The sequence below is a fragment of the Mus caroli genome, unplaced genomic scaffold (genome assembly GCF_978045245.1).
Source record: "Mus caroli unplaced genomic scaffold, Mus_caroli_1 scaffold_13, whole genome shotgun sequence".
Lineage (NCBI taxonomy): Eukaryota > Metazoa > Chordata > Mammalia > Rodentia > Muridae > Mus > Mus caroli.
In genome coordinates this window covers 63,905,877-63,914,808 of record NW_028227268.1, presented here as the reverse complement: position 1 = coordinate 63,914,808, position 8,932 = coordinate 63,905,877, and the positions used below count along the sequence as shown (strand labels likewise).

The 8,932-nt window shown below is 51.0% G+C and overlaps 1 protein-coding gene across 2 annotated transcripts; it reads right to left on the bottom strand.

Moving 5' to 3' along the window:
* Nucleotides 1-983: 983 nt before the first annotated feature.
* Iba57 (iron-sulfur cluster assembly factor IBA57) lies at nucleotides 984-7,998 on the bottom strand. 2 transcript variants are annotated; one of them, XM_021176817.3, is made up of 3 exons: nucleotides 7,593-7,998; nucleotides 2,397-2,737; nucleotides 984-2,207 (listed from the first exon to the last, which is right to left on the bottom strand). In XM_021176817.3, the coding sequence occupies exons 1-3, from the start codon at nucleotides 7,931-7,933 to the stop codon at nucleotides 1,813-1,815; spliced, it is 1,077 nt and encodes a 358-aa protein (XP_021032476.1). In that variant the 5' UTR covers nucleotides 7,934-7,998; the 3' UTR covers nucleotides 984-1,812. The 2 variants fall into 2 exon arrangements, with proteins under 2 accessions (XP_021032476.1, XP_021032477.1); XM_021176818.3 differs by lacking the exon at nucleotides 7,593-7,998 and adding an exon at nucleotides 4,187-4,438.
* Nucleotides 7,999-8,932: the final 934 nt, after the last annotated feature.

Here is an 8,932-nt window from a genome sequence, read left to right as displayed (position 1 = left end):
CAAACACAGAAGTGGATGCTCACAGTCAGCTATTGGATGGATCACAGGGCCCCCAATGGAGGAGCTAGAGAAAATATCCAAGGAGCTAAAGAGATCTGCAACCCTGTAGGTGGAACAACAATATGAACTAACCAGTACCCTAGAGCTCTTGACTCTAGCTGCATATGTATCAAAAGATGGCCTAGTCGGCCATCACTGGAAAGAGAGGCCCATTGGTCATGCAAACTTTATATGCCCCAGCACAGGGGAACGCCAGGGCAAAAAAATGGGAGTGGGGGGGGGGGTAGGGAAGTGGGGAGGGATAGCATTGGAAGTGTAATTGAGGAAAATACGTAATAAAAAAAAATTTTTAAATAATTTTAAAAAAAAGTATTTTCATGGATACTGACCTTTTGCCAAATTGACCTTCAAAGAAGTTATGCCAATTTATAGCCCAATCACTAGTGTGTGAATATCTGTTTCCCACAAATCTTGCCAAAGCCATATTTTGTAATTCCTTTTAATCATTGCCAATCTGATAGGCAAAATAAAAATATCCTGCTGCTTTAATTTGCACTTATTAAAGCAATAAGCAAAGTTAGACATCTTTTTATGTAGTCCTTTGCAAGTTATATCATTTTTCTTTTTCTGAACAAATACTTAATAGGTACACAATAAATATTTTTGGACAATTACATACACAACCTGTGCTATTGTTCCTTTTATTAATCTCAATGAATTCATTATAAAGTAACAAATTAATAAACTTGAAAAAAAAAAGACATAAAAACAAAATACATCTCCTGAGAGAGAGAGACATAGGTGTATCGTGTGAGCCCACTGGGGCTTGCCTATCAATCACAAAGCTGAGGCAGGAGAACTTCAAGTTCAAGACCAGCCAGGGCTATAACAGTGGGATGCTTCCATCTTGGTCTCCGGGGACAGCTGTCCCACGGTCTGTTCTAGCAAACCTGACCCAAATGAAACAAGAGGTCTGAAAGGGCTGTTTGCAGACCACACTTTACTAGCCCTTGGGCTTTGTGGCGAGACCCTCAGTTCACATTACAAAGGTTAGAAAAAGTGGTTCAGAGGGAGGTATGCACCCCACCAGTGGCCAGCAAGTAACTCCCTTCTAAAAGCATAGTGATAGCCCAAGCCAGCAAAACAGTTAGCCGAGCAGAAGCCCCTCCCAGATGGACCTGAGCCCTGGGCTCCACCCCTCCTAGAGCTTCCAGGGGAACATGAAAAGACAGCAGCTCACTTTGAGGAGTGAAAAGAGCTCTTGGGACAGTAGGCATGTAGTCCCTGTGGCTCACAGAACACACCTCTCAACCCAAGGGATCCAACCTCCCGACCCTGCACACAACCTATACAATCTCTGCCCTGAGATGAGTTTCAAGAGAACACGAAGCCTGGCCCAGCAACTCTGCAGGCACACAGAGTCCCTTCCTCCAAGGGGAAACAAGGTTAGGGACCTGGCGCCTGACACGGGCCTATGTCAACATAGGCTTATAGACCTGGCATATGGACTGTCTCAAATCTTGTTCCGAATCTGGTCCAAATGGGAGCTCAGACCCCTCTCTCTCCCAACATCAGGTGGTCACTCTGCTCTCAGTCAGAGAAGACAGCCCATACGAGTAGGCTCTCTGTAGGAAGCCCAGCCGACCTGTAGCCTGGAACACGCGGAACTTTCCTAGAGGATGTGTTCCAAAAGACCACCACGGGAGGAGGAACTCATGCCCAACAGGCGCAGCACAGAGACTAGAAGACCTTGGGCAGAGGCTCAAAGGCATCTGGAAACTCTAAGGCCAGTGGGGCTCCAGAGCATCCAAGCTACTTGGCAGCTGTGGGCCACCAGTCCGGCACCACGGCAGTCACAGTCACCAGCTGGCTCTCGGAGGTCTTGATGTGGAGAGGACCCTTGATTGTCTCTGACCGCAGCAAAGCCAGTCCCACGTGTCCCTGGCCAGCCCTGAACTTGCCCGCTGCCTGGCCTGTGGCAGTCACCGTCACTACGGCGCCAGGGCTGATGCCACTTGCAGGCAGGGGGCCTTCAAGCTTCACTGGGAAGAGGCGCTTGCGGATGACACCTGTATGGTGGGTCCGGGCTGTCAGCTCCTGCCCAATGTAGCAGCCCTTGGTGAAGCTCACACCATTCATGAAGACCAGGTTGGACTCCAGGGGGAGGGCCATCCCTGGGGGAAGATCACAGACTCCCTCGGGGATGCCTGTGGGATTCAAAAACCAAGAGAATGAGCATAGCTGTGTCCAGAGAGAAGAACGGGCCTGCAGTTTATAAAGCTCAGCCCTGCAGGCCAGCTCTACCAACCCCTCTGCCCATTCTGGAGTCCACCTGCCCCCATGAACCTCCCCACCCCTCCCCAACCCCAGCCTGGCATAGCTGTCCCTACTCATACCTTGCTGGTACCGGTACTTGTGATAATCTTGGAGATCCCCAAGCTGTCCCCTGGGCACCAGGGCTAGGCCATCATCCTGGGTGAGAAGCCGCCACCCCATACGTGCAGTCCGGGGGTCACGGATAAGCATGGTGGTGCCTTCTAGCCTCTCTTCTAGAGGTGCAGTCTCAGAGGTTTGGGGGACACAGGGTAGCACAGCCCACACGTGGAGCTCCGGACGTGGCTCCACGGTAACCTTCCGCCGGATCTTGTACATGGAGAGGTGCTTCTGTAGGGCGCCCAGCACGGAGCTGTCACACTCCAGGAGAAAGTTTGGTGCCCCCTCCGTACACTCCGGGAGTCTGCAGGAGATAGGCATGGCATAGAGCTGGCAGAAGTTCCTACCCACTGCCATCTTACCAAGCTTGTGAAGAACAAAACACAGAGAGAAAAGTACCGTGGGCCACATGGGGCTGCCCCTCCAGTGTGTGGTCTGTGAGCTATAGCCGTTGCTGGCTCATGGCAGACTAAAAGCCATACCCACAATGACATGAGACTGTGCTTCTTGAGTTGCCTACACACACAAATGGAGACGTACGGAGCCATAACCTCGGATGTATGGGTCTGCTCTGCCACATTAGGGGCAGGCAAACCTTGATCTTCTCACAAAGCAGACAGGTACATAGAGCCATGCTCTCAGCCATACAAGACACATCCAGAGGAATGTCCGCACAGGCAGCTAAGTGCACTATGGGAACCAACACCAGACAACAGTGTCTATCCACATAGGGCTGAGCTTATAAAACGTACTAATGAGACCTATGTGTGGCAAGTTCACCCAGATCCACAGAGGGCTGTACCTGCATAACTCACATGGAGACAGAACCACACACACTATGGCTGTGTGGCAAGGCAGGCGGCCCCCAGCTGCCATGGACAGAAGAGCTGTGACAGCTGTGACAGGGCACTGTTCTGAGTAGCTGCTGAACCCAGTGGCCCTACAACAGCTGATGCAGACCCAGCCTCCTACCACCTAGACTCTATGATGAAGAATCTCACCCCACTGGATTGGGAGAGGACAGAGGGCAGAGCCCCAGTTTCTCAGAGGCTGTGGGGGTAAGGGAGAAGTAGGTGGTAAGGCCTGGGTACCACACATCCTGTCAAGGACTGGCTGAATACACCAGGAGGTGCCACAACTCCCTAATGGCCACAGATGGACCCAGTCAGACCAAGAGTTACCACTAGTTACCACTTGGGAAACAGGCCCTGTGAAGGTGACTGAATGCCCAGGCACCTGCCTCAGTCTCCTCCTCTGACCTCCCTGTTCCTCAGTGCCAATCACAGGATGTCTGGGACACAGTAGTAGCCTGAGATCACAGAGACCCGAGCTAACCTGTGCACAGGCAGATGTAACAAAGGCCTGATGCTCTGTAGGAATTGGAGAGATGAGACTGGATCAAGTCCTCCACACCAGAGTAAAGCAGACAGACCAAGGGGGCACACTACCCAGACAAAGACTGAGGCTGGACAAAGGCAGTTCTCAGTCGAGCTCCTGTCTACAGTCCTGCCCGGAACAGGACCTCATAGCCTCTCTGGCTCCACGGTGAAGACAAAGCTAAGCTTATGGGTAGGAAAATTACTGAATCCAAAAGCCTAGATAATTAAGGGACAAAGCAGATAAGAAAGCCTTAGGAGAGAAAGAAAGAAAGAAAGAAAGAAAGAAAGAAAGAAAGAAAGAAAGAAAGAAAGAAAGAAAGAAAGAAAGAAAGAAAGAAAGAAAGAAATACATGAAGCAGATGAGAGGGACTCACCTATCCCCAAGGTGAAAACAGTATGGAGCACAGTAAACATCTGGAGGCTTTTCTTTTTCTGTTTTACCACTAGTAGCTGAGCCATGGTGGCAGACACCTACAATCCAGTGCTTCAGGAATGAGAGTAGAGCATCAGGGTTGCTACATATGGAACTCAAGATCAAACTGGGCTGCACAAGATCCTTGCAAAACAACCAAACCCCATTAGTATTTGTAGGAGTCCCTTTTCTCACTCTGTAACCAAGTTCCGAAAGAAGCCATAATGAACGGTTTGTTGGAAATCAGTTAGAGGGCACAGTACATTATGGCGGGGGTTGGGGGGGGGCAGGAATTTGAGGCTGCCGATCACCCTGCATCTGCATCAGGAAACGGGGGGGGGGGATGCTGGAGCTCAGCTTACTTTCTCCTTTTCGCTCTGCCAGATCCCAGGCCATGGGAAGGTGCCACCCACACTCAGGACAAGTCTTGTCACCTCAGCTATCTAAACCTAGAACCTCTGTCACAGGCAGGCCTAAAGATTGGTTTCCTAGATAGTTCTAGGTCCTATCACTTATTTAACATTCCATGCAGCCCTGATGTTTATTTTCTTATGAATAAGCAAAGATGTTGGGGATGGGTGATTCACTAGTTGGCAGGTGTTGGAGACAGGCAGCAAAAGGACTGTCAAACAGAGAGTCAGATGACCCCACAGCAGCACTTCCATGCAGCAGAGGGCCCTACTAAACAGCACAGATCCCACCAGGGTTGTTTAAAACGGTTTTTATCAGACATTTTGCCATTATAGGTCTCATTGAATTCTAGATGATCTTGCAACCACTTTCAGTTTGGCCAAATGGACAGCATCTCCCCGGTAGCCTAGAAGAGGGTCTGCTGTAACTATTGCTAAAGATGCAGCGTTATGGCTGTCCAAAACACAATCCTCAGTCATTACGAAGGTTGCCGACAGGCAAGCCTGTGATTGGTCCAAATATCCTTTCTGGGGCTATACAAACAGGCTGTGAAGGCTCACTTAGTGAGGTTGTGGGGAGACTTTCCTGAGCTTTGCCCCAGTGTGGGAGCAGCAGGCCCGAGAAAAGGCTTCTCTCCATTTTCTTTTCTTGCTTTCTGTAGTGTGGGCTGGGCTGGTAACAGAGAAAGAAGCAGCAGAGACAGCAGAGGTCAGCAGAGGCGATGGAACTGCAGTGGTGGCAGCAGCAGGTGAGCAGTTGACAAGCCAAAGCTGCAGGGAAGGCAAGCCTGCCAGCTGTCTGACAGCTGAAGCGACAGCTGAGCAGTTCAATAACAGCCTGGGCAAGAAGAAAGATGGCAGACAGAGAGCGACAGCAAGCTGAGACTGAAGAAGGAGAAACGATTGCAAAGAGCCAGAGAAGAGAAACTGCAGGCCCAAGTCACTGAAGAGTCGAGGGAGCTGCCAATCAAACCTTCAGAGCCAAGGGTCTGAGACCCTGTGTAGAAGAGCAGTGGCAACAGCTGGTATCAACAGCTAAGGAATCTCAACTTCCGTAGGCCATACAAGAGCTGTAACACTGGCTGCTGCCAAGAGTAGAGGAATCCCTATACTAGGTCCACAAGACCTGTAAACACATGCAGGACCAAGGCTGAAGACGCTTAGGGTCTTTAACACGAGAGGGTAACTGCTTCTATACTGGCAACCACTGCCAATCACCATGAGGAATGGAAGCCACCAAAGACTAGCGCTTGAATCAACTCCAGCTGCCTATTGGTAACATGGAGAGATGATGGAGACCTGGAAACACAGGCAGATCCAAGGCTCCAGTATGGAGTCCATGCATGTTTTCTACAAAGGGCAGTGACCTGTGGGAAGCCGTTTCAGAGTGGCAGTTACAGAGTGGCAGTTACAGAGTGGCAGTTACAGAGTGGCAGTTACAGAGTGGAAGTTACAGAGTGGCAGTTACAGAGTGGCTGTTGCAGAGTGGCAGTTGGCTACTGCTGGCCACCACACATACATAGGCAGTAAAGGTTCTTTTGCCAAGATGAGGTTTTGAGAATTAACCAAAGTTAACCAATCAAATGAGAGACAAGTTAACCAATCAGATGAGAGACAAGTTAACCAATCAGATGAGAGAGAACGCCTCTCCTAGGCCTATATAAGCAGCACCAGTTCTGGGCTTGGGGTCTCTCTCTCTTTGCCTCTACAATCAAGCTCTCCCAATAAACGTGTGCAGAAGGATCCTGTTGCAGTGTCGTTCTTCCTGGCCAGTTGGGCGCGCGCAAGAGTGACCGGCTTAGGCTTAAGGCCCTGAGTCACCACAGCCCTAACACTGCCTGGAAGACACCATCCCAGGGTTCACACAGAACTCTATATGCCAAAGCGTCACAGTGGGTCTGGCCCATGGGTTGTCATTTGCTTACACAGTTCTAGATTCAGAGATTCACTAAGCGAAGTAATGTGGGAAAAGGATCTCTAGGAAGCACGTCACTGTGGCCTTTCAGCACCTGGAGACAGGCACTCCAGATTTCCCCCCACAGAATGCAGACAACTACTGGATAGTGATGCCATGGCTGTCAATTCTCATCCACCACTCTCATCCTGGAATGGCCACCCTCAGGGGTTCAGGAACTATTCTCCAGATAGGAGGATTCCCCATATACTCCCAATGAGCATCTAGGGGCTACTGAAGAGGCTCACCAAAACCCAACTTGGAAAGACACCAGGTAGCTGAGACAGGCAGCCAGGCCTGGACTTCGGTAGGAGTCAAGGGACAGCCCAGGATAGGGAGGGCGGGTCTTCACATGCCTACTAGACAATGCTGAGACTTCAGGACTTAGATCCTATAAAGGTGAGCAACTGAAGACTCAATGCTATAGACGCAGGCCCTGCCCAGACTGGCTAGCAAACACTATTTACAATCACAGTCAGGTCTGCTGTATAGATGATGAGACCATACAGGCAAACAGCTGGCACTGCAAAGAGGAACCAGAAATAAGGGGAAAACTGGATTCTCAGAACACTGGGACAATCTGTCACTGTGGAGAGAGAGGCTGTGCAGAGAGTGGCTTTTTGAATAAAGTCCCACGGATCAGTGAAATCTTTCTAAGAAGTGAGGAGGGAGGGACAAAGCTGAAGCACCCATCTTGAAAATAATAACTCCAGAAGCCTCTGACTTGACTGGTTGGGGTCCCAGGCACAACGCTCTGTGCAAGTAACTAGCGCAACCTGGATGCCTTCCATGGGACATCCGCCTCTAGGTGACCCCTTCCCTAAGTCTAGATTGTCCTCAGAAAGTCATTTCCAGAATCATCTAATTATGCCTCTTCCCAAGGGTGTCTAGCCAGTATTCCCTAGAAATCTTATCCTGGACATCCTTCCTGGGATTCTGGAGGCCTGCTCCCTCAGCACTCTAACGACCCTACTGCCCCGCCCTGCTGCCCCGCCCAAGCTCACCCATACAGAATGACGTCATAGAGCGTGCGTCCCTGCACATTCAGGAAATGGGCATACGCCGCACGAGCAGAGGGCTGAGCCGCGCCGGTCGGAGGCCCCGAAAGCGGCAGCTCATTGGTCGATAGTCCCAACAGGAAGGGTGCAGCGTCCGGGCCGCGCACGCGCACTAAGGCGCGCCCGTCCAGCCGGAAGCAAGTCCAGGCCACAGCGTCCGCGGGGTTGCTGCCAAGAAGGCCGGAGCCACGGGCTAGGCAGTAACTCGCGGTCCCGCTCAGCCGCCAGTGCCAAGCTGGGCTTCTGCGCCCCGCAGCCGCGCCCCGAAGCAGCGCCACCACTGCCATCTTGGGCGCTAAGTGAAGGCGGGCACCACAGCGGCCCCGGGCGGCGGCGGCGGGCGACGCGCGTGCGTGGGGGGGAAAGTGGGCGGGACCTCAGCCAGTGGATGGGTGCGCAAGCCCAGATAAACACCGAGGCTAGAGCCACCCGGTGACCCTTTCCTTAGTTGGCTCCTGGTCAAACCGGTTGTGGTCGTGGTAAATACGTAAACAAGAAATTTGCCATCTTACGTCGGTCCTGGTGTGCAATCCCAATCAGCCTCTCGGGGGGCAGAGGCAGGAGAATGCGTGTTCAGGACCTGCCTGTGCAACTTAAAATCCTGTCTCCGAATAAAAAGCTGGAGATAGATAGCTCAGTGGTAGAGCATTTCCTAACAGGCAGGAAGCCATGGTTCCCATCCCCAGTACTGCCCAGAAAAAAAGGAGGAAAAAAGTTAGGCATTTCCTTGTTCATGGTTAAATACGAACAGTATAAAATGTATTATCTTCATCACTGTTACTTTGTTATTGCTATACTAAACATGACCAGAAGCAACTTGGGAAGAAAAGGGGTTCACTTCATTTGAAAACTCTCAGGTCACACCCACTTACGGAGAGAACTCAGGGCAGGAACTGAAGCAGAAGCCCTGGAAGAAGGCTCTTATCGGCCGGCTTCTGATGACTTGTTCAGCCTGCTTTTTGATACGATCCAGGAGCACCTTTCCATGGTGAGCTGGGCCCTCTCACATCAGTCACTGATGTGATATAAACTGAGACCTGTTTAGAGGCCAAGCTTATGGAGGCGTTTTCTGAATCTTCCCAGATATCTCTAGGCTTGTGGCAAGTTGATGAAAGCCAGCCAGCGAGACCACTTTTAGTGCATTTAGATCGGCATTGTTCAAACGGCTGCGCAGCCCTCACTATCATCCAACTCCAGAACTTTTCATCTCCCTATCATCCAACTCCAGAACGTTGACTCCTCCCAGAACACACACTCAGCCACTGGTGCCCACAGTTGGCTTTCTG

Coding starts and splice junctions, on each gene's coding strand:
- Iba57 (XM_021176817.3), bottom strand. CDS start 7,933: ATGGCAGTGGTGGCGCTGCTTCGGGGCGCGGCTGCGGGGCGCAGAAGC. Junction 2,738..7,592: donor TATGACGTCATTCTGTATGG/GTGAGCTTGGGC, acceptor TATCTCCTGCAG/ACTCCCGGAGTGTACGGAGG. Junction 2,208..2,396: donor CAAGTACCGGTACCAGCAAG/GTATGAGTAGGG, acceptor TGAATCCCACAG/GCATCCCCGAGGGAGTCTGT.